At 53.7% G+C, this 25,781-nt stretch overlaps 2 protein-coding genes across 2 annotated transcripts; both read right to left on the reverse strand.

Moving 5' to 3' along the window:
• Positions 1–3,852: 3,852 nt before the first annotated feature.
• LOC116523575 (ral guanine nucleotide dissociation stimulator-like 2) lies at positions 3,853–19,628 on the reverse strand. Its single transcript, XM_032238681.1, has 17 exons — positions 19,161–19,628; positions 18,572–18,667; positions 18,247–18,476; positions 17,976–18,035; positions 17,252–17,534; positions 14,663–14,878; positions 14,464–14,567; positions 13,231–13,315; positions 8,232–8,315; positions 8,077–8,151; positions 7,077–7,112; positions 6,850–6,971; positions 6,661–6,753; positions 6,449–6,578; positions 6,013–6,246; positions 5,226–5,340; positions 3,853–4,976 (listed from the first exon to the last, which is right to left on the reverse strand). The coding sequence occupies exons 1-17, from the start codon at positions 19,287–19,289 to the stop codon at positions 4,771–4,773; spliced, it is 2,298 nt and encodes a 765-aa protein (XP_032094572.1). The 5' UTR covers positions 19,290–19,628; the 3' UTR covers positions 3,853–4,770.
• An 838-nt stretch (positions 19,629–20,466) lies between these two features.
• RPS18 (ribosomal protein S18) lies at positions 20,467–25,509 on the reverse strand. Its single transcript, XM_032238708.1, has 6 exons — positions 25,363–25,509; positions 24,338–24,436; positions 22,965–23,051; positions 21,002–21,103; positions 20,724–20,815; positions 20,467–20,577 (listed from the first exon to the last, which is right to left on the reverse strand). Exons 1-6 carry the CDS (start codon positions 25,492–25,494, stop codon positions 20,502–20,504), a joined length of 588 nt encoding a protein of 195 aa, XP_032094599.1. The 5' UTR covers positions 25,495–25,509; the 3' UTR covers positions 20,467–20,501.
• Positions 25,510–25,781: the final 272 nt, after the last annotated feature.

Consider the following 25,781-nt stretch of genomic DNA (forward strand, 5'->3'; position numbering starts at 1 on the left):
CCACTTAGAAACAAACAACTTTCTAACAAGCAGTTTGGATTCAGGAAAAAATTGTCCTCTAATCTGCAACTCCTACACTGCAGAAACATTTGAGTCACACATCTTGACCAGGGTAAAGCAATAGATGCAATTTACATAGACTTCTGCAAAGCCTTTGAATCAGTGGTACATGATAAACTACTGTTGAAACTAAGTTCTTACGGCATTTCTGGATTACTACATAAATGGATAGCCATACTCCTAATAAACGGAGTAAAGGTGAAACCCAAAGGCAGATGTCAATCAAGGAGAGAAGCAACTTAGAGCTAAAGAGAAATTTCCTGACACTCAGAAGAATTGATCAGTGGAACAATTTGCCTCCAGAAGTTGTGAATTCTCCAACACTGGAACTTTTTAAAAAGATGTTGGATAACCATTTGTCTGAAGTGGTGTAGGGTTTCCTACCTAGGAAGGGGGGTGGACTAGAAGACCTCCAAGGTCCCTTCCAACACTGTTATTCTATTCTAAGGAGGGGGCTGGGAGAGACCCACGGATGCTGGGGAGCAGAGTGGGGGGGGAGAAAGGAGCTGAGACCCCCCCAGGAGAGACTTTGGGAAAGGGGTTGGAGGGCAAGAGAAGTGGGAGCTTCAAGGCCCAAATCCCTTTGGAGCCCCCAAAGCTTCTTCCGTTAAAAGAGGAAGGAGACGGAAAGCGAAAGAGGGAAACTGAGGCATTTTCAGACCTGAATCCACAAATGCCACCAAAACTCCGTATAAGAAAAAGAATTTTGGCAGCTTCGGAAAATTCACTTTTTCCTCTGAATCTCAAATTTGAGGCTTTGAAAGTCAAGCAAGAGTGGAGATTGGAGCCCCTTTGGGGAGCTGCTTAATTTGGGGAGGGGACCAAGGACCCTAATTCCTCAATCAGGACCTGGAGGGGGGTGGAATTTGAGAGAAGCGCATTTGGGTGTCTGAATTAACTTCCCCAAACTCTCCCGTTTGTGAAGGGGGGGGAGAGACCCTCCCTTTGAGGGGGTCTTAGGGGGCTCTGGGGGTGTTTTGGGACAGGAAACTTCAACTGATCCCTTCCTTCTTCCTGTACCTTTCTCCTACTCCCACTCTTCCCCTTCCTACCCTCTCTCCTCCTCCTTTCCATCCTCCTCTCCTTACCTCTTTCTTTTCACCCTCTCTCCCTTCTCTACTTTCTTCCTTCCTCCTCTCCTTCTCCTTCCTTCTTCCCTTACCTCTCCTTTGCTCCTGTTCTTCCTCTTTCCCTTCCTACCCTTTCTCCTTCCTTTTCTCTCCCTTCCATCCTCCTTTCCTTTCCCTTTCTCCCTCCCTCCATTCTCTACTTTCCTCCTTCCTCCTCTCCTTCCCCTTCCTTCTTCCCGTACCTTTCTCCTACTCCTGCTCTTCCTCTTCCCCTTTCTTCCCACTCTCCTCCTCTTTCTCTCCTTTCCATCCTCCTCTTCTTACCTCTTTCTTCTTTCCCCCGTCTTCCTTTCACTCTCTCCTCCTCTCTCCCTTTCTTTTTCTATTGTTGTTGGTGCGTCTATTTTAAATCTCAGTTTATGTTTCCTTGGGATGGTATTTCCGCCAACCCAGACATAATTTAGTATCATTTCTTATTCCCTTACTTTTGCTAACCTGTCCTAACTATACTTCCACACACACAAACACTTTGTATCTCTCTGTTGTATATATACTTATATATTTGGTACACACAACAATTAAAAAAAAACACAAAAAGAAAAAAACCCATCATCACATATAGCATGTTGTTTGGTTACAGGTATTTTAGCATCCATATTCTCAAATGATATTTACCATCTCAGATTTTCCATCTAGTATAACTGAATACCTCCCTTTCATTTGACATTATATATTCAGTTACCATTAGTATTATTTTTTCCAAAAAATCATGCTTTCCATACATTCTTAATTATCTATTTGATAACAGTTAGAATTATTATAAATAACAAGATACCATTGTAGTACGTTCTTAGCGTTATACATTATATCACCAGTCCTCTTATTGAATATACATAAAATCATTATTATCCTTATCCTTTTTAAAGCAAAAAGTTCTAGAGTATTCAATGCATAGATATATTAGTTTTCCATTGTATCATTGTTAATTTATTTCACAGCATGATTGTGTTATCATTTAACTCCTTCAAGATTCTTCCCTCTTCCTCTGGGTAGGTTAATTTTGCTGGAATATTGCCTTTAATATAGAAGATGACTCCTCTTTTCTTGCAGTTCGCCAGTGTTGGAGACATTTTCCCAAGCTTCGGTTGAATTAGTAGATCTTCATTTCTCTTTTGGATCTGCACTCTTGTAGGCAACTTGTGGCAAGTTTTAACTTCTCTGATTTATAGAATGCTTTTTTTTCTTTTAGTTACCAAATTAAGTCCATTAATGTTAATTGTAATCATTTTTCTTTCCTCCATGTTTATACTTTATATACAGGGTTTATAGTTCCAGTAGATCTGGGTTCTCGTTTTTCTCTACAGCTTACATCCCCCACCCACCTTCTTCTTTCTCAATTCCACCTACAGCTCCTTCTATTTTTTCAGTCACAGTTGTGGGTGATTCCAGTAGTTGTACCACAGAACCATCTTTCCCAGTTTTCTCAGCCATTTCTCTAAAATATTCTGCATAAAAAGCTTCTGCCTTCTCAGTTGTATCTATCCTGTGTCTTTGTCCTTGCCATGTACATAGTAGACCTTCCGGTATGAGCCATCTGTAATTAACACCTTTTAAAATCAGAACTCTGGTCAGGAATTGGTATTCTCTTCTCCTCTCTCTCACCTCTCTCGGGATTTGTTTGAGGACTACAATCTCCTTGCCTTTGTATTCTAATTTTCTATCTCTCATTTTCTGTAAGATTTGTAATTTGGTTGTTTTCTTAGTAAATCTTACATGCACTTCCCTTGGAAGAGCATTCCTCATTGCATATCTTGTATATCCTCTAAAGGATTCGTCAATCATATCTATCATCTTATCTTGGGAAATATCTAATGCATCTATCAGAATCTTGGATATTATCTGAACTAAGTTCTCTCCCTTTTCTTCTTCTATGTTTTGAAATCTTAAGAAAAATTCAGACCTATCCATCTCCCATCTTAGTAGTCCACTACTCTCTCTTTCAACATCGCTTAGTCTGCTCTCTAGCTTCTTGGTTTTCTTCTCTCCTTCTTGGATTTTATCTTCAATTTTTTGAATCCTGTCTTCATATTTCGTCATCCAGTTATGCATACTTTCAATTTTCCCTTCCATTTTATCAACATTTTGTACTATGCTTTAGTTTTGTTGTTCCATTATCTCCATTTTTTTCCCATACTCTCAAACCTCTTTACAAGGGTGTCTAACTTGTCATCCTTACTATCAAGTCCTGTTTGCATTTTCTGCATCGCTTCCATGAGTGTTTCAAAATTTGCTCCTTTCTCTTTTTCTTGCTGAAGCATTGGCTGTATTGTCCTCTGGCCTCCCGCAAGTGAGGGGGTGGAAGTTGATATAGAGCCAAGGGGGGCTGCTTTTCTACTCACAGTCAGCAAGTTTTAGAAGGTGTAAGATTATAAGTACAATGCAAAAAAAGCGTAAAAGACAGAAAAAGGGGGGAGAGTGGAAATCTGTCTTAAGAGAGAAGATGAAAAAAGGAGAGACGGGAGAGATAGTGAAAGAATAAAGAAAGAGGGAAAGAGAGAGAAAGAAAAAAAACTCTTCAGATTGTTTTGCTCAAAATTTGAAAGGGCCGGATCCTTCCTCCCTCCGATCCCTGCCCATCAATCACGCCCCTGCAATGGGGGCCTTCGGGGGGGGGGGAACTGAAAGGGAAGGGGTCTGTTATCCCCCATAGATTCTCCACAAATACTTACACCAAAGATTTTATTTCATATTTTATTTTTCTTCCAAATCTTGAGCACTCGTGAGTTAATCTGGTTATCCTATGCAAAAGGGTATTATTTTTTTCCCCCTCTAGCTGATGGGATTTCTGGCTTTTTCTGCAATCTTTGGAAAGACGGATGCTCAACGGCGGCTGGACCTTCTCCTGCTGGGGCTCCCCGGCTTCCACACTTTTTTTTCAGGGAGGCCGTAGAGCCACCTAGTCTACCCCAGGCTTGCCGGTCGCCCAGACCCCCCCCCCACAATCACAGCAACAGCTGCGACCCTCCAGCTGAAATCCCTCTTGCCCTTAGGCAAGATCACCAGATCCAGGAAGATCCCAGAGGCTGTAGGGATCTCCAGGCAGCCTGAGATCCCCCATTCTTCAGCAGTGACCCATCCTGGTCGGCAGCTTCCCCTGCAACCTTTATCAACCCCCCCTCAAACAAAAGAACACAACTCCCATCACTCGGGGGGAAGGAGGACCAGACAATGGGCTGTTTCAGAGATGCTGGCAGGGCAGAGAAGCCATCAAGGGGGATGGGGGGAAACAGCCCCCTCCCCCATATTTGTATCTCAGCAAAGTCTCTGCTGAACAGGCATGCAGGTGTCCACACACACACACACACACTTCTCCTTAAAGAAGCCACAATGAAGGCCCTTCAGTCACCTGAGACCACTTGAGAGCCTATTCCGGGACTGACCACTCAGCCCCACAGCTGCCCCATAGTCCTTCCTGCCTTTGGGTCCTCTGGGCAGCGGAGATTCCAAGACTCTTGCACAGCCTGGGGTGCTGCTGAGGCCTTCCCCCCCCCACTTCATGTCCTGGGTGGGGGTCCCAGTCTTGACTTGGGGGGTCCCCAACAGAGCCGTGTGTGACCCCTCCTTTCACAGCTCGTCCCCCTCAGAAAAGGGCCCGGGCGATCCTTCGGCCGGTGGCCTTGATCTTCGGGAAGGTGGCGCAGATGTCCATCTCCCTGGCTCGGGGGCTCCTGGGTGGGGGGGTTGGAGGGGGAGTCTTGCTCGGGGGGCCCTTGGGCCGGAGCAGGAAGTCCAGGCTGAAGCCGTTCCTGGCATAGAAGACGTTTGACATGGGGGGGAAGACCAGCTCTGTGGGAGAGAGGGGGGGGAGGTCAAGGGGGCAGTCCCAAGAGGAAGGCCCCTCCCTCCTCCCCAGCAACCTCCCTCCAGCAATCCCCCCCATCTAGACCAGCAGGCCTCATCAGGGCTCCCACCCCATCTGAATTGGAAGACGGGAGATGTCGCCCCACCCTCCCAGGTTGGCTTCCCCCAAAAGCTCACCCCACCCACCCAGCCCTCCTTGTGGGGCAGCCCCACCAACAGCCTCCCCCTCCTTACCTCGGCCATCCGGCAACAACTGCACCAGCTCGTAGTCTTGGGCCAGATTCTGGTCCTGGTTGTGTTTCTCCAGCACCTTTGCCACCACGGTGGGGGCCTTATCCTGGCTTGTTACCTGGGGAGGAACATGGAGAAAGGGGGTCGGCCGGCGGCCCCATGGAGGCCTCCCCCAGAGCCAGAAATGCCATCCGGGGCTTGCCAAGCGAGACCCTTCCCATGCTTGGTCTGCCCTGTTCGGCCTCTGCAGCCCTTCCAGGGACCTCTAAGGGGAATGGCGGTCTGGCTGGTCAGAGAAAAAGCTCATCAGTGCTGGCTGAAAACTGGAACTCGGCCACTGAAATCCCGAGAGCCAAACTCCAAACATTGCTTAGTTTTAAAGACTTTTAGTTGCTTTTTATTTATCTTTCTACAGTCTATAAACTGCCCATCCAGCCGAGGAGACAAATTTAATAAAACTAGTAATTACAGGTATCCTTGACTTACAACCACAACTGAGGCCACAATTTCTGTTGCTAAGCAAGACAAGTGAGTTTTGCCCCATTTTTACGACCTTTCTTGCCACAGTCCTTAAGTGAATCACTGCAGTCATTGAGTTGGTAACATGGTTGTTAAGTGAATCCGGCTTCCCCCTCTACTTTTGCTCGTCAGAAAGTCGCAAAGGGGGATCCCATGAACCCGGGACACAGAAACTGTGTTGCCAGGCATCTCAACTCTGATCAGGTGACCGTAGGGATGCTACAACGGTCGTTAAGTGTGAAAACCCCCAAATCCCCCCCGCCTCGCTCACCAGGATGCTCTTGTAGAGGGTGCCGTTCTGCAGGGCCATGCTGACCCGGATGATGCAGCAGTCCGAGGGGGAGGCGCCTCCCTTGTCGGGGGCCTGGGGGTAGACGGAGCCGCAGGAGGCCGAGCGCCGGTGGCCCTTGATGAAGCCGCCCCCCGTGGCAGGAAGGGCGGCCAGGCCATCCGCGGGGGATGACGGGGGTGACGTGTCCAAGGCCGAGACGGAGGGCCACTTGCCCTGAGGAGGAGGGGAAGGGAAGTGAGGCAGCGGGAACTGGTGCTGGGTTCCGTGAAAGGGCCCTGCAAGGTCCCAGCCGTGGAGATTCTCTGGGGAAGCTGTCCTGTGACACCCTCCCCCACTTGAAAAAGGGTCCCTGGCAGAAAACTGGCCCTGAGGATCCAGGAGGAGTCTGGAGGAAGGACGGGCAGTCCTCACTCACCTGGACTGGTTGGGGGCCCCCCAGGGCGGTAGGGGAGGCAGCTGACGGGCCCAGGAGGTTGGGTGAGACCTGTGGGGAGCCACTTCTGTCCCAGGGCAGTGGGGCACTTACTCCCAGCGAAGTGATCAGGCTGGGAAGGAAACAGAGGAGTCAGTGGGAAATAGTGGGGGGGAGGGCAGAGACCCCAGAGACCCTCCCCTCCCGGTCCTCACTCTGTGCAGCGTGTGATCACCAAGGTGGGCTTGCTGGCCTTGGGGGCAGCCCCTCCCTCGCTGGGGGCCTCAATGGCGCAGGAGAGCTGGTAGCTGGAAGGGAGAGAGGGCGGTGAATCGGGAAGGGAGAGAGGGCGGGGGAAGGTCTGGGCCCAGCCCCCCCACCCTCTCCACAGTCCCTGCCCCCACCTCTGGGCCTCGCTGAGGGCAGGCAGGCACCGCAGCCATCGCTGGAGGGCCCCGTCAGGGACCAAGGTGTAGTTACGGCACTTGGCCTGCAGGAGGCGTAGCCGGGTGAGGATGTCAAACTCCTGCAGGGAAGGAGGAGAAGAGAAAGGAGCAGGGGGTCCTTCCAAGGGGGGAGGGGCCAAGGGGGTCTCCTATTACACACACACACACACACACACAGCTCTTACCTTCCGGTGCTTCTCAAAGTTGATGTAGCCGCTGTTCTGCAGAGAGAGCCGAGAGATGCCCAGTCAGCCCCCAGGCCTATGATGCCCCCCCCCACGAGAGCTGCGCCGGTCCCTGTTGAGTCCCACCACCTGCATCACACACACACACACACACACAGACATACACACACAGTTGATCAGCTGCAACTGTGTCGCCCACACCAGGGGTCTCCAACTGTGGCCACGTTAAGACTGGTGGAATTCTGGGAGTTAAAGTGGTTGGGGTTGGAGACCCCTGGCTTACCCAACTGCGGAGTTCCTTTTCAGGCATGTTCAGAGAGGCGCCTCCCCCCCCCCTCCTACAAACTCTTGTCGATTGATTTTTGCCAAAGTGACAGGCATCCCTGGTTGAATTCCCACCTCCCTTCGAAGCAGGCGCAAACATTTTGAAGCCAATCTTGTTGCCAACCTTCTGTTCCCATAATCCACAGCACCCAACAAGCGGGGGGGGGGGAAGCTGCTGCAGGCCCCCTTGGAAGAGGCTGACGCAATGCTACACATACATACACACATACACACAGAGTAGCCCTCAACTTACAACCACAATGGTACCCCAAGTATCCGTTGCTAAGCAAGGATGTTGTTAAGTGCATTTTGTCCCCCTTTTCTGACCCCTTTTTGACTACAGTTGTTAACTCCATCACTGCAGTTGCTAAGCGAATAATTGGTCGTAAGTGTGAAACCCAGTCCTGATTCACTTTTTCCAGTGTCATCGTATCTCTGAACAATCGACGGAGGGTTGTAACTTGAGAACCATCTGCACACACAACCTTCAGCCTGATCAGCCAACGCTTTGGGCACCCAACAGATGTGCCAGCTTTGCTGCTCTACACACACACACACAAACACACACAGACACGGACGGCCTGCAGACCCCTCCCTCTGCCACCCAAGCCCCATTGCTGGGGGAGGGGCAGCAGCAAAAAACCCCTAGCTCTTCCCCCCACCTCCCCGGACTCACCTGCAGGCGGGTGGGAGTGGCCACATCCAGCATCACCAGGTCCTTCAGGAAGGTGCCCAGGTAGGGGATCACGCCCTGCAGGGACACCGGAGGGTAAGGACCACGAGCCCCCTGTCCCCACCCCCGTCCTCGAGATCAGACTCCCCCCCCCTCACCAATGGCCGTTGTTCCAGTAGCCTCCGCTGATGCTTGCGATGAGGGAGCTCGGCCCCTCCTGCTGCTGCTCCAGGCCCTGCTTCCTGGAGGAGCAAAAGGGGAAGAGATTGAGAGATTGAGATTTGTTTTATTTATTTGCCGACCTATTCCCTACAGGGACTCAGGGCGGCGAACAACTCAAACGGGAAAGGGAACACACAAATACAAGACAAGCATTTAAGATAGCCAACAACCACACCTGTCGAGAGGGGAAGGGAGCTCGTCAACCCCAGGCCTGCCGACATAGCCAGGAAGGCCTGGAGAGAGGTGAGGGTCCGAATCTCTGTGGGGAGTTCGTTCCAAAGGGCCGGAGCTGCAACAGAGAAGGCCCTCCCCCGGGTCGTAGCCAGATGGCATTGGCTAGTAGACGGAACCCGGAGGAGGCCGACCCTGTGCGATCTAATGGGTCTTTGGGAGGTAATTGGCAGTAGGCGGTCTCTCAAGTACCCAGGTCCAATACCATGAAGGGCTTTATAAATGATAACTAGCACCTTGAAGCGTATCCGGAGACCGATTGGAAGCCAGTACAGCTCACGGAGGATAGGTGTAACGTGGGTGTATCGAGGTACACCCACAATCGCTCGCGCGGCTGTATTCTGGACAAGTTGAAGTCTCCGAATGCTCTTCAAGGGCTGCCCCATGTAGAGCGCATTGCAGTAGTCCAGTCTTGAGGTCATGAGGGCGTGAGTGACTGTTGCGAGTGCCTCCCGGTTCAAGTAGGGACGCAACTGGTGCACCAGGCGAACCTGGGCAAATGCCCCCCTGGTCACAGCCGACAAATGATGTTCTAAAGTCAGCTGTGGGTCCAGGAGGACTCCCAAGTTGCGAGCCCTGTCTGAGGGGCATAGAATTTCACCCCCCAGCCTGAGCGATGGAATACTAACCAAATTTTGGGGAAGGAAACACACCAGCCACTCGGTCTTGTCTGGATTGAGTACAAGCTTGTTAACCCCCATCCAGACCCTGACAGCCTCCAGGCACTGGCACATCACGTCGACCGCTTCACTGAGTTGGCACGGGGCGGACAGATACAACTGAGTAACGTCTGCGTATTGATGGTATTTTATCCCGTGCCGTCGAATGATCTCACCCAGTGGCTTCATGTAGATGTTAAACAGGAGGGGGGACAGGACCGAACCCTGAGGAACCCCATATTTCAGGGGCCTAGGGGTCGACCTCTGCCCCCCAACCAACACCGACTGCGACCTGTCCGAGAGGTAGGAGGAGAACCACCGCAAAACGGTGCCTCCCACCCCCACCTCTCGCAACCATCGCAGAAGGATACCATGGTCGATGGTATCGAAGGCCGCTGAGAGGTCAAGAAGCACTAGGATGGAGGAATGACCTCCATCCCTGGCTCTCCAGAGATCATCGGTCAGTGCGACCAAAGCGGTTTCCGTGCTGTAGCCAGGCCTGAATCCAGACTGAAAGGAGTCCAGATAATCGGCTTCATCCAAGGACCGTCGGAGTTGAGAGGCCACCACTTTCTCAACAACCTTCCCAATAAAGGGGAGGTTGGAGACTGGACGGTAGTTGTTCAAAATGGCTGGATCCAGCGATGGCTTCTTCAGGAGGGGTCTCACCACCGCTGTCTTCAATGCCGGTGGGAAGAAGCCCTCCCGGAGAGAGGCATTCACCATCGCCTGGATCCAGCTCCGTGTCACCTCCTTGCTGTTCGCGACCAGCCAGGAGGGACACGGGTCCAGTATACATGTGGCAGCACTCACCGCTCCCATGGCCTTGTCCACTTCACCAGGGGCAACAGGTTGAAAGTCAGTCCAGAGAAGAGCTGGGAGGGGGAGGAAACACCCCCACACACACACACTAATAGCCTCCCCAAGGCCTACAGGAGCCCCCATAATGCAGCACTGAGATTGGGGGGCACAGCAAACATCCAGCTTTGATCCACTATCAAGGCAACCTCCAAATCCCCTTCAAGGGTCTTGCAGGGACCCATCACCCCCTGCTAAGATGCGTCCCGGGACGATTGGATTTAAAAATCCAAGGATGGTGGGAGGCAGCCATCTTGTGTGCGCGCAAACAATCAGTACTTGGAAGCCAGGGGAATAATACCACAATTGTGTTTTCCATCCCTCCAGAAAACGGCCACCCCAGAAATGCAGATGTTAAAGCCCCGTTTATCTAAACGCGAACACCGGCCTCCAAGGCTGCTTTCTCTACCTGCCTCGGCCTCTCTCCCCTCCGGCCCTCTCTTCCCATCAAGAAACGTTTGGCCGTTTCCTGACGCAAGGAGGTCGCACCGGCAGCAGGAAGGTGGGTGGGCTTCGCTGCCTGTTACATACCGCAGGGGCCCCCAACGCCTGCTCCATGGAAGGGCGCTGGGCCAGAGCAGCCCCATCACGGGATGCAGGCAGCACACAAAACCCTCCGGTCCGTGGGAAATCTCCATGGAAATGGTCCCTGGTGCCCCAAAATTGGGGTGGGGGGGTCGGGCCCTGCCATACAGTATCTAAAGAGGTGAAAACCACGGTTTCTTCTTTTGGGATTAGCAATATTATTGCTTCTGTCCATGATTCAGGCATCTTGGCTTTTCCTAAAACTTCATTAAACATTTCCACTCCTAGCTCTTCCAATATTATTTTATTGTATTTGTATAATTCCACCGGTATTCCGTCTGGTCCTGGGGTTTTATTATTCTTCTGGTTTATCAGGACTAAGTCCACTTCGGCTAACCGTGATTGGCCTGTTTATCGCCTCCCTTTGTTCTTTTGAGATTGGTGTTATCTTTTCTGTGTTTAAATAGTGTTTTATTTTGGTTTCCTCCACACTATCTTGCGCTTATAGTTTTGCGAAGTATTTATGAATAATATGCTTCTTTTCTTCCGCTTTGTATTGAATTCTTCCCTCGTCATCTTTTAATTGATATATCATCCTTTTTTTTTCATTCTTCGATCTGTATTCCAGCAATCGTCCAAGTTTGCTGGCTTGTTCAAAGTAATTTTGTCTGGCTGCTTTAATTTTCTGTGCTAATTCCTTAGTTATTAAGTTGATCTTATGTTTTATCATGTCTCTCCGTTTAATATGTTCAGTTGCCATGTTTTTACCCGCGTTAAATACTTTCGGCCTAGTTGATCGAGTCTCCATTTACATGTTACATACAGTTGTTTGCCGCTACCAGGTGTGGTTTTTCGCCATGGGAGTTGTTTTATTTATCAAGTTTCTGTACCGCCCATCTTACCTAAGCGATTCTTGTTAGTTTTTTGGTAACGGTATTGTTTCCTGCTTGGCTGTTTGTCTGGGGTTAATCCCTGCTTATCTGGGCATTGGCTGTTGGGAGGGGATCTGCTCTGGTACTCTCCTTCCTTCTTGCCGTCTCGTTCGAATGGCAAGCGAACATGTTCCATCTCTTTGTGGCTATTGATGGCTGATTTGTCTGAATGCCAACCTTACAGGAATCCCCTAGGATTTTTAGTCTTAGTTTGGTCTAAGATGCTTAGCGGAAACTATGGTCAAGCCTGACCATATGCTGAGTTGTTGTGGCCTGTCAACAGCCGGCCTCTACACAGCCGAATCAGAAGAGGAGGAGGAGGAGGAGGCAGGGGAGGCAGGGTCAGTATCAAGGCAACCTGAGTGCTCCGAGGGGGAAGAGGGAATGGACCTAGCAGAGAGAGAGAGAGACAGACAGAGGCGGAACCTGGGCTGTCCGTCAGCCCTCAGATGGGGAGTCAACAGTCCCCAGGTCTGGAGGTGGCTGAGGAGGAAGAGGAGGAACAGCTGGGCCCAGTGCCTGACGTGAGGATGTGCAGAAGGCAGAGGAGAGGAGAGCAGTGGAAATCTATGGGCCGGTCCTTGGGACGGAAGAACTACCTCTGCTAATGAAGCTCCACCCTAGCTCTGGGGATAAAAGGCAAGGGGTGGAGATGAATAGATGTGGCAGACAACGATTCACCTTCCGGCCGGTTGGACTTGTTCGCCTGTGTTGAGAGAAAAACGTTTTGCCGGGGCTCCTGGCGCTCCTAATTAAAGGAATCTTTGAGTTAACTCCAGAGGGTTTGTTGTGTTTGGGAAGCTGGGTCAGAACATAAGTTGTCACCATTTGGTGTTCATGGATGCATCTGCTAATCTAGGCTAGGGTTAGGGTTGCCACGGTATCTGTTTTGCTGGAAAATAGCGGCCTGCTTTCTTTTTCTGGTGTTCTGGATTGCTGCAGTGTGTTTTGTATCCATCTGAATTACGTTCTTACAAAAGTTGGGTTGTTATTTGTTTACCAAGTTACTTGGAAACGAAAAGACCAACAGGGATGGGAACAAAAAGACTGGAATTCCTCCTTGTCAGCAGCCAACACCCAGATAAGCAGGGATTAACCCCAGACAAACAACCAAGCAGAAAACAATGCCCTAATCAAGGACTTACGGTGGAGAAAAATCACACTTACACCAACACTTACAGCAGCTACTGTGTGAAAACAGAGAGCAAATCACACACTCGCTAGCGCTGGAGGTGTGACCGAGTCTGGTAACAAAACGTCTGCAAGGAAACAACCAAAGGACTCCACAGTCCAATCGTAAACTACAGAGATTGTCTTCTATTGCTACCAGCCAGATAAACGTGGATTAATACCAGACAAACCATCAAGCGTCAAACAATATCAAGGAAGTACCATGGGGGAAATCACACTCCCACCAACACTGGCAAGGCAAGATATTCTACATAAATGGGGAGCAAACCCCACACTCCCTCACACTGATGATGTCACCTAGTTGGAAAACAAAACACCCTCCCCCCAAGCAAACAACCATGGTTCCAACAATCATGGTTCAATCCTGAGCTGTAGATATTTTCTCTTACTAAAAGAGGTTTATTCCCCCTTTTCTCTTGCTGAAATTCTTGGGGTGGGGCTGCATCCCCAGAGGAAATTTCAAAGCCCCTCCCATGCAGGTGTCGCACCCCCCAAGTCACAGTCCGGGCAGCAGGGAGGAGAGGACCATGGGGCCTTACCTGGAAGAGGAGCTGCCGGCTTTGGCTGTAGTTATCTTGCTCTGAGCAAATGGCGCTGAGCTCCTCGTAGCAACGGGCTGATTCCCTGCCAGCAGAGAAGAGGCATGGTTTTCTCGTGAGGGTGGGGGGAGCACCCCACCCCAGAGCCCAGAGACCAGTCTGGTCTGGAAGAAATGCTCCTGATTGCCATTACAGGACTAATGGGTCCTTGTTGAAACGAGGGGCTCCAGGGAACACAGAGCCCATCCTCCACTGCGGTTCCCGGAGGCAGAGGATCTGGGCCTTCCTGGGACGGCACCTGCTTTCCAGAATTCCCTTCTCCCAGCCCTGGCTCTGCCTTACGGGTATTCCTTGCCGTACGACCAGAACTGAGCCCAGCATTTCCGCTGCTAAACAAGCCAAAATGAATTACGGTCCATTTTACGACTGTTAAGTGGATCACTGTCGTTAAGTGAATCCAGCTCCCCCCATTAGCTTTGCATGTTGGAAGCTGGCTAGGAAGATCCCAAACAGTGATCATGTGACACCCCACACCCCAAGATGTGGCAACTGTCACAAAGACAAGTCAGTTGCCAGGCACATGAATTTTGATCACACACCCCTGGGGATGCTGCAACAGTCATAAGTGTGGAATGGTTGTAAGTCAAGGAGTAGCCGTATCGCAGCACACTTTAAAAGGGGGGGTGTTATACCCAACAAGCAGCACCCCCTTTTCCACAGGTGTCTCCTCTTTCCCTCACATCTACATCTTGACTGGGGCCCTTTCAATTGCCTTGCAAGGGTGCAGGGCAGGGGTGGGTTTCAACCGGTTCCCGGCGGTCCCTGCGATCCGGTTGGTCGCCGAACCCAGAAGTAAGTAACTTCCGGGAACGGCGAAGGCCCCCCCCCCGCGCCTGCGCGCGCCCGCGCCCGCTCCTTACCCGGTTTTGCCGAATTCTGCGCTTCCACGCATGCGCAGGACGCATACAGCGCCTGCGCGATCCCCCAGGAGCAGCTGGAGCATCGCACAGATGCTAGTACGCATGCGTGCGCCACGCGCGTGCACGCACATGCTGCGCGCATGCGCGAGGACGCCGCCGGCCTCATTCCAACCGAACCGGTTGGAACGGGGTGAGAAACCCACCCCTGGTGCAGGGCCCGTTTTCCTCCCACCCCACAGATCGGGGACTCGGCATGGGGCAGGGGACTGAGGGGCGGCAGCTAGCGGTTCCTTCCTGCCCCCTCCTCACCCACCTAGACGTCTCCTCCCAGGTCCGCTTCAGTCGGTGTAAAGACGTGGACTGCAGGGCGGAGACCACAGCGTACAGCGAGGAGAAGTTGCGCAGGAGGAGGCACTCCTGAGAGGGGGCAGAAAAAGAGAGAGCAGAGAGAGGGGGGCGTTGGGGGTCCGGATCCAGGAGGCCATTCCGGGAAGGGCCAAATCGGGACCCACCTCAGCCACACAGATCCACTTTTCCAGCAGCCGGGCCCGCTGGGTGGCACGCAGCCCCGTGTCCCACAGGCAGGTAAAGATCACGGCGTTGGCCACAAGGTTAAACTGAGCCACGGTGGCCCGGACGGTGGGGCAGTCCCCCTCGTGGCCCTTCTTATCGCGCTGAGACCAGGCAGAGCCAAGGCACTCGTGGGGCACCAGGCGCAGGAAGAGGTCCTGGAGGGGGAACGGACAGAGAGGAGTCACCGGAGATCATCCCTGTCTCTCCCCACCCCAAAACAGGCACCGCGCAACCACACTTCAGGGCAGGGATGTCAAATTCAAGGTACTTAGATCTGGCCCACAAGGCCGTCCTGGAAACGGTGAAGCCGTGGTGGCCTGTGGTGCCTCTGCCAGCAAAAGCAGAGCTCGAGAGGGCCACAGGAAGCCTGTCTGGACTCCATTTTCCCTGGCAAAGGGCTGCAGGCCATTGTGGCAAAAAATGGACCTTGACGGGTGACGTCAAGCTGGCCACGCCCACCCTGACCACGCCCACGGACATACAAACACACACAGACAAGGTCAAACACAACCCTGATGCGGCCCTCAATGAAATTGAGTTTGACACCCCTGGTCTATGGAAATTCTCAGTCATGCAGGACATGGTTGCCCCAAAGGGGCTTTTTCAAGAGGCAACAGAGACCTTTCAGGAGCTCCTCCATAACAGATAACAACAAACAAACAAACAAACAAATAAATAAATAAATAAATATACATAAATAAAAATAATAAATTAATAATAAATAATAATAAATGAATAAATTAATAATAAATAATAATAATAATAATAATAATAATAAATAAAAATTAAATATAAATATAAATAATAAATGAATGAATGAATAATAAATAATAATAAATGAATAAAAATAATAAATGAGTAAATAAATAAATAATAAATAAATAATAAACAAACATACATAAATATACATAAATAAAAATAATAAATGAATAAATAATTAATAATGAATAAATGAATAATGAATAATGAATAAATAATAAATTAATAAATAATAATAATAAATAATAATAATAAATAATAGATAAATAGATAAATAAATAAATAATAAAAATAATAAATAAAAATTAAATATAAATATAAATAAAATGAATGAATGAATAATAAATAATAATAAATGAATAAAAATAATAAATGAATAAATAAATAATAAATAAATAAATAATAAACAAACATAAATAAATATACATAAATAAAAATAATAAATAAATAAATAAATAATAAATAAATAAATAATAAACAAACATAAATAAGTATACATAAATAAAAATAATAAATGAATAAATAATTAATAATAAATTAATAATGAATAAATGAATAACTAATAAATTAATAAATAATAATAATAAATAAATAATAAAAATAGATAAATAGATAAATAAATAAATAAATAATAAAAATAATAAATAAAAATTAAATATAAATATAAATAATAAATGAATGAATAATAAATAATAATAGATAATAATAATGAATAAATAAATAAATAATAAAATAATAATAATAAAGAATAAAGAATAATAAAGAAAGAATGAATGAATGAATGAATACATAAAGCAACGTTGTCATTCCGTACGTTGCAGGCATATCAGAGAAGCTCAGAAGGATCTTCAGCCAACACAACACACACGCACACTTCAAACCCAAGAATGCACTAAGGCAGAAACTTCTCCACCCCGGAGATAAAACACCCAGACAGAAACTCAGCAACGTGGCGTATGCAGTGTATACAATGCAGTGAGACATTGGAGATGCAATGGGGAAACAAAAGAGCCGCTTCACAAACGCACAACAGAGGGGAACAAACCTCTGCATCAAAAAGACAAAGGCCGCCCTTTTGAAGACAGCGAAGTCCACCTTTTGGGCAGGGAGGACCGCTGATTTGGAAGAGGGGTCCAAGAGGCCGTTTACGTCAGAATTACGTCCCACAACAGAGGGTGGGGGGAGAGATACAATATCATCTCTCTCCAGCCCCCAACACAGGAGTCCTTTCGGCAGTTCCAAGGAGGCTCCACACCCATTTGAACCACTCAGGTGACCCTGAGGACAGAGATAAACCCCCACGTGGCCTCTTTGGGACTCCCTAAAAGAATGGAAATGACCAGCAAGGAATATAAATCCTTCCATTCCCCGTCAGCCCGGAAAGCCCAGTTGCCTCTTGAAAAAAAGGCACCTTTGGGGGAGCCACAGGTAAGAAAAGGAACACAAAGGAAGCCTGCGAAAGTATAAAAACGCCATGCTGAAAGGAGGCCGCTGTAGACCCTGCAATGGAGGCACACAACCTCCAGGTGGCGCACTGCAGGGAAATTTAAGTGCACTGCAGGGAAAAAACAACTTTCGGGTGTTCCACGGAGGGAAATAAAGGGGGCAGCTCAGCCAGGTGTGGGGCCTGGATACCTTGAACCCCATAAGCCACTGCCCGCTGCCGGGACGCTCCCCCAAATCCTCTTCCTCCCCACAACTCTGTGGGGGCACGGAGAGACGATGCCACAGCTGAAGCGTGGAGGCCCCAGCCTGGCCCTCGCACTCACCCCGTCCTGCGCTGTGAGGTGCGCAGCTACCTCCTCCGCCTGCAGCCCCAGGACGTAGTGGGGATCGGGGTCCACGTCTTGGCCGGGGCCCTCCTCTTGCCCGTGCTCAGTCGCCGGAGGGCTTCTCCTGCTTGGGGTGTCCGGCAGGCTCTTCTCGGGCCCCGGGCTGCTTCCCCAGGCCCAGTGCAGCCAGCTGACCAGCTGCTCCCGCAGGCGGGGCTCCAGCCCCATGAAGTCCTGGGGGTAGCCGTCCAGCCAGGAGCAGAGCAGCGAGGCGAGGGCTCTGTGGGGAGGGGGGAGACGGAGACACAATCGGGGCTGGACCACCACCCAAGCCCCAACTAAGACCAAGGGGGCAAACCCTCCCAGCACCTAACCTCGCTGGCCAACCAACAGGGCCCTGGTATTTTGAGATAGACTGCTCCTGAGGCTGGAGGTTCTGCAGAGCCCTCAGACAAAGGGCTGCTGCAGTGGGTCTTCCTTTGGTCTCCCCTCCCCGGCCAGGTGCCCCACCCTGGGTGGAGACCGGCAACCCCAAGGCTGGCCCCCTGCACAGCCCAGCCGAAGGACGGACCCTGCACAGAGGCCCGACCCAGAGCAGGGCTGCCTCGGAGCATTCCCAGGGTCAGCCCATCCTCCACAGCGAAAGGAGAAGCCCCAATTTTACCAGCAGAGGGAGGGGGGGTTGTTGGGGAGGGACGGGGGCCAGAAGGGGGAGACTCACCGCTGCAGGTCCTCCGTCTTTTGGGGGCTGCGAGCATTGGATCCGGTCACTGCCTGGAGCCTTTGGGGGGGGGGGGCGGAAACAGAGCAGCTTCAAAAACCAGAAGGATGACTAACCCCCCCCCCCAAAAGAAGTGGTTCTGTGGTATCTTCCCAACAGCCCTGTGAGGTGGGCCAGGCTGAGAAGGAGGTGCAGGGCCACTGGGCAGCACCTGCGGAATCCCATCTGCGACTCTCCCCCCCCCAACGCCTCCCCCGAGACCACCGCCCACCTCTCCAGGAGGAGCCCCAGAACGACGGTCGGCTGGGCGAAGCCGCGGTAGGTGGCCAGGAAGGCCGGCCGGTAGCCCGCGTCCCCGAGGGACGGAGCCTCCAGCAGGTGCCGCACCAGGCGGGGCAGCGAGCCGGCCTTCAGCGCCCGGGACTGCACAACGGCGGCGGCGGGAAAGGGGGATCCTGCGCTGCCCTCGGACGGCTCCGCTCCGCCGGCAGTCCCCGCGACCTGCAGGGGGAGAAGGAGGCAGGCGGAGAGCGGGAGGAAGCGGCGGCCCGAGCCCCGCGCGACCCCCGACCGACGGCCCCGCCGCCTCCACTTACCCCGCGGCCGGCGCCTCCGCGGGACCCCTCCGGCCCCCGCGCGCTGACGGTGTAGACGGCGCCCTCCTCCGCCTCCTCCCACGAGGTCAGCGGGCCCTGCGGGGAGGGGAGGAGAAGAGGGTCTGCAGCCGCCCGGGAGACCCCCGCCCATCCCTCGCCCCCCGCCCACCCGCCCCCGCTGCCAGCCAGCTACCTTGGCGGGCAGGCAGTACCAGCGCGTGCGGGTCAGCGGCGGCCCCTCGCCCGCCACCCCCCGGCTCCAGGCAGCCCCCCAGGCGGAGGAGGCCCTTCATGGGTTTGGGGGCTTCCGCGCGGGACCCTTCGGGGGCCGCCACCCACCGCCGGGCCTCGCCCGCCCCGCCAACTTGCTGCGCCTTCCGCTTCGTCGCCGCCCGCCCGCCCGCCGAGCGCCACTTCCCCAAACAGGCCGGGCCGCATTCCAGCTCCCGAGCCGCAGCAGGCAGGCAGGCAGGCAAGCTCCGGGGCCGCCCAGCAGCGGCTCGCCCGCCCCGCCGGAGCCCGGCCCCGGTTGCCCCGCGCCTGGGGTGGAGGGAAGCGGAGGTGCCCGCAGAGCCCCCCGGCTGCTCACCGGCTCGTCGTCCGGCTGGCGCCGCTGCTGGGCATCGGGGCTGCGGCTGCGGACGGCTCGGAGCGTCACCGCCGGCTGGCCCTCGCCGTCGCCCGGCAGCAGGAGGGAGCGGAGGGAGCGGTTCAGCATCCGGACCCGCCGCGGCTCCGGGAAGGGCTCTCGGGCGGCGCTTCCCGTGAAGGAGCCCCTCGCCCGCCGCTAGCCGTCCAGGCGCATCTCGGGGAAGCCGGGAGGCTGCGGGAGCCGCGCGGGCGGCGCGGACAGGCGAGAACCGGAGCTTTCCGGGCGACAGATCCGCGGTGCCCGGGCGGCGGCTCTAGCGGGAAGCCGGGGGGAGGCGATGCGAGGTCGGGTGGCGCCGCGCCAAAGGCTGGAAGCGGATCCGGCTGGAAGCGGAGAGGCGGCCGCCGAGCGGACCGGCTGTTGGGACGTTTCCTTCCTGCCTCGTTAAGGCAGGGCGAGCGCTGGGCGGACCCGGGAAACGCCGCAGTCGCCCGCCTGGCTGGCTTCAGGGCTGCGGGCAGGGCGGCGGTCGAGGGCGATGGGAGTTGTAGTCCCCTCCGACGCCTCCCAAGGCCACTTAGCAGCTGGCTCCCTCCCCCCCTCGGGAAAGGGCACACGGGGGCTGGGGGGGGCGCCTGTTGCCTCCAGCAGCTGCAAACCAGCCAAGGAGGGACCCCCCCTCCCCACATTCTAACCTGGGTTAGTTGTGCCAACCCAGCCAGAACCAGGCCTGGCCAGAGACACCCCCCCCAAGTGGAGGCACCAGCAGGAACCCCACAGGCGCAGTCTAACCCCCCCCTCCCCAAGAGCCATGCAATGGAGTCACCTGGTGTCCCCATCCAGCCGCACTACAGCAACCCTCATCCCCAGGCAGAAGCACCTGGGCATTTCATGGCCTCTGGGCCACATCTGGCTCCCCTTGTCCAGCCCACACGAGGTCCGTCAGGAATCAAATGTGTATAAAGAAACACCAGACAACGGTTGGCCTCCGCTTGAAAGTGGCCTTTTTTCAATTTACATTTTGTGTGTGTCTGTGTGTGTGTGTCCATCGTCCGTGCTTGCCTGCGCACCTTCACAACCCTTCAAGTTCCGCCCTCCACAACAGCCACAACTTCTCCTGTCGGAAAATTAAGGGCCCACCCCCAGAAACCCCCAGCCCCAATTTGGCAATGGCCCAGTCCTGCACTCTCCATTCTGGATGGGAGACCACCTGGAAGCCCCAGGCCCCACCCCTTTGGCCCCGCCACAGCCCTCACCGGGCTCCCAGCTCTGCCCCCCCCCCCCAAGGAAGAGACGGCGAGAGACCCGTGAGGAAAAGATTTTATTAGCACAAAAGGTTTACTTCTTCTTGGAGACGCCCACAGTTCTGCCACGGCGCCCGGTGGTCTTGGTGTGCTGGCCACGGACACGGAGGCTGGCGAGGGGGGAAAGAATTGGGCTAATGAGGACAACAGATCAGGAAGGGGTCCCTGCGGCCACCCCCTCCACCCACCCAGCCCAAAGTGCAGCTGTTGGGAGAGGGCTGGGGCCCCTTCCCCCCCCCACGCCTCCCCCACTCACCCCCAGAAGTGGCGCAGGCCGCGGTGGGCCCGGATCTTCTTCAGGCGCTCCAAATCCTCGCGCAGCTTGTTGTCCAGCCCGTTGGCCAAGACCTGTCGGGGGAAGAGGAGGCGGCCTCAGCAAAGGGGCCGTATCTCCCCTGGGGGCTCTACTGCCCAGAGCCCCCTGCCCGGCCTCTGCTGTGCCCAAACATCCCCAAGGCCCTCCGGCTGCCAGTTCCGGCTCCCTCTTTGCCACCTCCCCCTCCGCAAGGAAAAGTTCCAGGCGCCGACTCTCACCTGGCTGTACTTGCCGTCCTTGACGTCCTTCTGCCTGTTGAGGAACCAGTCGGGGATCTTGTACTGCCGGGGGTTCTGCATGATGGTGATGACGCGCTCGACCTGGGGAGACCGAGAGGTCAGAGGGCCCCACTGGGCAGGGCACGAGGCTGGGAGGGAGCCGAGGGTGGGCAAGGAGGGGCTCCCACCAACAATGTTAATTTTTTTTTTCAGTGTGAGCAGAAAAGTATAGTGTTTGAGCGGCACATTTTCATGCCTGAGCACCTGATTTTTTTTCACAGATGTCACCCAAGACAACAACGAAATCAGCATTATTTGAAACTCAAAGTTATGTTTATTCAAGGTACCCGCTTAATTAAAAGTGTTATATAATATCAGTATCACTTAACAACGCTCCTGCTTAGCAACCAAAAGGTTGGCTCAGAAAGTCTGGCATTTGAAGCACGCAAGTCTTAAAGCTGTCAAGTTACAAGACCTTTGCACCCCTAACCCTTTAGGGAAGAAAAACCCCCAGGGGTCTTCAAACCTGACAGCTTTAAGACTTGTGGACTTCAACTCCCAGAATTCCTCCTCCAGTCATGTTGCTCTTTCTCCTCGGCGCCGCTCTGGCTACCTCCCTCCGGACCTGGCAGCTGCGGTGACGTCATCAGCCTGGATCTGCTCCATCTTCGGTTTTTTTCACTGGGGGCAGGGCCGCCGCTGAAGATGCCGACAAGCCGCCTCCTCCTCCTCCAATAACACCACCGCATTTGCCAACTGGCGCTGCAGCTGAGGTGAAGCCGCCAAAGCTCCCACTGGTGCCCCCACCCGTGGCAGCAGCGGCGGTGCCTCCCTCTCCATTCGGAGCACCTGAGCTGGGCACCACGTTATCCCTGCCGCTGCCTCCTCCTCCACTGTGCCTTTTTTCCCTGCTCCCGCCCCCTCCGCCGCCTTCCTACTGGCTCCCGCGATGGGGCCGCCGTCAGGTTCCTCCTCACCACCTCACCTTTGACAGCGCTCTGGCAGCCTTTTCCCCTCCCGCGGTCGGTCCGCACCTGCCATCCAGCTCCCGTCCCACAGGAAATAAAAGGCCTCGTGGCTCCTCAAAAGCACGGCGGAGGAGGAGGGGGTAGGGGTAACGCAGGGCCCAGCTCAGGTGCTCCGAGCGGAGGGGGAGGTGCCGCTGCCATGGGCTTTGGCGGCTTTACTTCAGCCGCAGCGCCGGGTGGCAAATCCGGCAGTGCTATTGAAGGAGGCGGCAGCAGTTATTCCGGTGGCGGCAGAGGCTTTGGGGCTTCACTTCAGCCACAGTGCCGGGCGCAAGCGGCTAGCATTGGCTGCCCACAAAGACCTCCGGGCTTGCTTTGCTGAACACGGGGCGACTGACGGTAGTTTGAGCGGTGCAGCCAGCACCTAGGAGGTCCTAGGAGACCGGCTGTGCTGCGTCATCCCCCCTCCCCCAGCACCCATGCTAACCCTAACCAGGAGAGAAAAGCTGAGGCCCCTCAGCTTCCGGAGCCTCCGACATTAGAAATCGTGGCAGTTGGAAACTGCTGCGCAGTGTTTTCTTGCCACCTGCGCGGCCGCACACCTTAGAGGGAACTTTGCCCACCAGGTGATCAGCTGGACGCCATTTCAACCCCACCCCATGGACACGTCCCCCTGCCCCAGCTGGCAACGAGTCCTGGGCCGGAGGCCGGAACGATTTCTGCCTTGGAAGTAAGAGACAAGGCCTTGTTTCGAGGCTCCAGGCCCCTCCCCTCGTGGGGTGCCTAAGAAAGCGCTGGGGGTAGAATCACAGAGGGACCCAAGAGGTCATCCAATCCCTGCATTCAGGATAGCTATTCTGCCTCCAGAGGGACCATCGGGGTTCCTGGGCTCCCCTGCTCCCCCCAAAAAAGGCACTCCAGGGACTCCCCCACCCCACCCCCTTCACCCGGCCCGAAATCCAGACCCCCCAGAGCTGCTCCCCAGCTCTTCTCACCTCATCCTCCGTGAGCTCCCCAGCCCGCTTGGTCAGGTCGATGTCTGCTTTCCGCAACACCACGTGAGCGTAGCGCCTGCCCACCCCCTGCGGAGGAAAGCGGGAGACGCTCAGAGGGGGACCCCCAGGGAAGCCAGGCAGAACACACACACACACACACACACCCTCTCTGCGATGGGCTGCCCCAGTTGCTTGCACCCCCAGGACCATCACGATACACTCCGCCATCAGCATTCACAAGGCACCTGGCTTTATGAATCCACACAACTTAGCGAGTGGGGGGGGGGTTGTCTCTCAAATTCAAGGTGCAGGAGGGAGGGGGGAGTGTCACGTTTTCATATCTTAGCAGAACAAGGGGGGGGGGGCTTCCACTGCAGCTTTTCTGCCCTCCCCCCCCCAATTGAAAGCCAACACAGCAGAGCCCCAACGGAAGTTGAGCCAATGCACCAATAACGATAAACGTGATTTTTAACCGATCTGCGTTGCACAGCTCAAAATTCCAGACTTCAAGGATCTTCGCTTGGGCGGGTGGACCTGGAGCAGCCCCTCAATAAAGACCCACGAAGGGGGTGACCACACCCAAGACCCTCACTCAGCTCTTGGGGAGGAGGAGGCCGGCCTGGCCGGAGCAGAACCGGTCTCAGGGGAAGCATCAATCAGTTATTATTAATGTTATTCGATTTCTACGCTTATGCAATCAATTGCCTTTTCTCCGGCATTGAACCTCCCGAAGGGAAATCCGCGGGGACCCTGAACGTCCTCAGGTAGTCCTCAACTTACAGCCCTTTACTTAGTGGCCACTCTGAAGTTACAACTGAAACAGGTGACTTAGGAGCGTTTTCCACACTTACGACCACTGTGCCATCCCCATGGTCATGTGATCAAAACTCAAGACACTTGGCAACTGACTTGTATTTACGACAAAGTGTCCCGGGGTTGCGACCTCCTGACGAGCAAAGTCAAGGGGGAAGCCAGATCCGCTTAACAACCGTGTTACTAAGTTAACAAATGCCAGGATTCCACTCAACAGTGGCAATAAAAGTCGTACAATGGGGCAAAACCCGCGTAGCAAATGTTTCATTTAGCATCTGAAATTTGGGGCTCTATTGTAGTTGCAACCCGAGGACTTCCCGTACGTGTTATTAGGGGCTCCAGAGAGACATTGGCAAGAGCCGCAGGGAAGACGCCGGACTCTGACCGGGCCCCCTGGCACCACCTAAGGCTCGGACGGCCCAGCAAAGGCCTCACCACTTCTCCGTCCTCTCGCCCAGCTCCAGGAAGGAAAGGGGCCACCCCCCCACACACACACACCCCATCGCCCCCTGGCCGTCACACAGCAGCCCCACAGCTCTGCCAGGCGGCTTCTCACCCACCTTGATGGCGGTGATGGCGAAGGCGATCTTGCGCCGCCCATCGATGTTGGTGTTCAGGACACGCAGGATGTGCTGGAACTTCTCTGGGATCACGAGAGACTTGTGGGGAGAAGGAAGTGGGGTGAGAATCGGCCTTGCAAGCGGGGGGGGGGGGGACACTGGCATGAGACCCCTGTGCTGCCTCCATTGCGGCCCCCCCACCCCACCCCCAGGACCAAGAAAGCCCCACTGAGCTCTGCTGCTGCTCCTCAGCGCCAGAGACCAAGGCTGGAGAAGCGCCAGGACCAGGTTCCATATTTGGCACCCTGATAAACACTGATACACAACGCTAATAACCTGCACTACAGATAGTTCTCAACTTACAACAGTTCAATTAGTGACCGTTCAAAGTTATAAGCAAGGGGCTTAGGGCTGCTTTGCACAATTTCAGGTGCTTTGCACAAACGGCTCATATTTACGACGGCTGGAGCGTCTCAATCCCCCCCCCTTTTGCGACCTTCTGACCAGCAAAGTCGAGGGCGAAGCCAGATTCACTTACCGCCCGTGTTACTAATTTAAAAGCTGCAGTGATTCACTTTACAACGGTGACAAGAAAGGTCGTAGAGTGGGGCAGAACTCAATTAATGCCTCACTCAACAGCATAAAAGGTTGGGCTCAATTGTGGTCGTAAGTCGAGGAACATAGGCATACGAGCAAACCCAATCGCAGGTTTAAACAATGCGCGCCTATAAACTACGTTGGCAATACAGCAGACGAGAGAAAGCATTAAACTAGGATGAAACCATGATATAACCGTCATAATGTAGATCCCCAGAATGTCACGGAGGGGCGACACAGGCCCTCTCGGCCAGGTAGAAGCTCAATTCAACCTGGAGGGGGTGAAGCTCCGCCTCGCACGGGGAGCGACCCATTCCAGCCCCGTCCCCCCCGCAGAAGACCCCCGGCACCCCCGGACCCACAACGGACCCTCCGAGCGCGGCCCCCGAGGCGGATGGCGGTGGATTATTGGCCTCCCCATCGCTCACCATGGCTGCGGACCGGCTCCTCTCGCTCTCCACTCGGCCGGAAAAGGAAGCGGCGCAGCGCGAGAGGCCCCGACGATAGTCCCGCCCCCGAAGCCGAAGTGAAACTACCCACACTTCCGGTGTGGCGACCATAGAGTCAGACACGGATGAGCGTCTCTCGCCGCAGCGGCCTTACACTATGCCCTACACCATAGAGCGATAAAATGTAGAGAGGCGCCCTGCGTATCATCTCTGAGAGAGCGAGGGACGACGTGTGTCCTCCCTATTGTGTTCGGAGGGGAAACTAGAACGGGGAAACAAAAGTTCCGACCCGCTGAACACTTAGAAGCGCCCTTTTTATTTCTTTTTCCAGTCGGAAGGAAGTCTCAGTGACTCCTGCCGCGGACGGTAACGTCGCTGCCGGAATCCCTAGGAGTCGC

Source organism: Thamnophis elegans, unplaced genomic scaffold (genome assembly GCF_009769535.1).
Source record: "Thamnophis elegans isolate rThaEle1 unplaced genomic scaffold, rThaEle1.pri scaffold_59_arrow_ctg1, whole genome shotgun sequence".
In the NCBI taxonomy this organism is placed as follows: Eukaryota; Metazoa; Chordata; class Lepidosauria; order Squamata; family Colubridae; genus Thamnophis; species Thamnophis elegans.

Bases quoted from the DNA above. Each gene is read 5' to 3' on its own strand.
- LOC116523575 (XM_032238681.1), bottom strand. From the start codon at position 19,289: ATGCTGAACCGCTCCCTCCGCTCCCTCCTGCTGCCGGGCGACGGCGAG. The intron at 18,036-18,246 runs GTGGGCGGTGGT...CCCCCCCCAAAG, and splicing joins CTGGGGCTCCTCCTGGAGAG to GCTCCAGGCAGTGACCGGAT. The intron at 14,568-14,662 runs GTGGGTCCCGAT...GCCCCCTCTCAG, and splicing joins AGTGGATCTGTGTGGCTGAG to GAGTGCCTCCTCCTGCGCAA.
- RPS18 (XM_032238708.1), bottom strand. From the start codon at position 25,494: ATGGTCGCCACACCGGAAGTGTGGGTAGTTTCACTTCGGCTTCGGGGG. The intron at 21,104-22,964 runs GTGAGAAGAGCT...CGGTCTCCCCAG, and splicing joins GGGAGCTCACGGAGGATGAG to GTCGAGCGCGTCATCACCAT. The intron at 20,578-20,723 runs GTGAGTGGGGGA...CCCCCTCGCCAG, and splicing joins GGCCTGCGCCACTTCTGGGG to CCTCCGTGTCCGTGGCCAGC.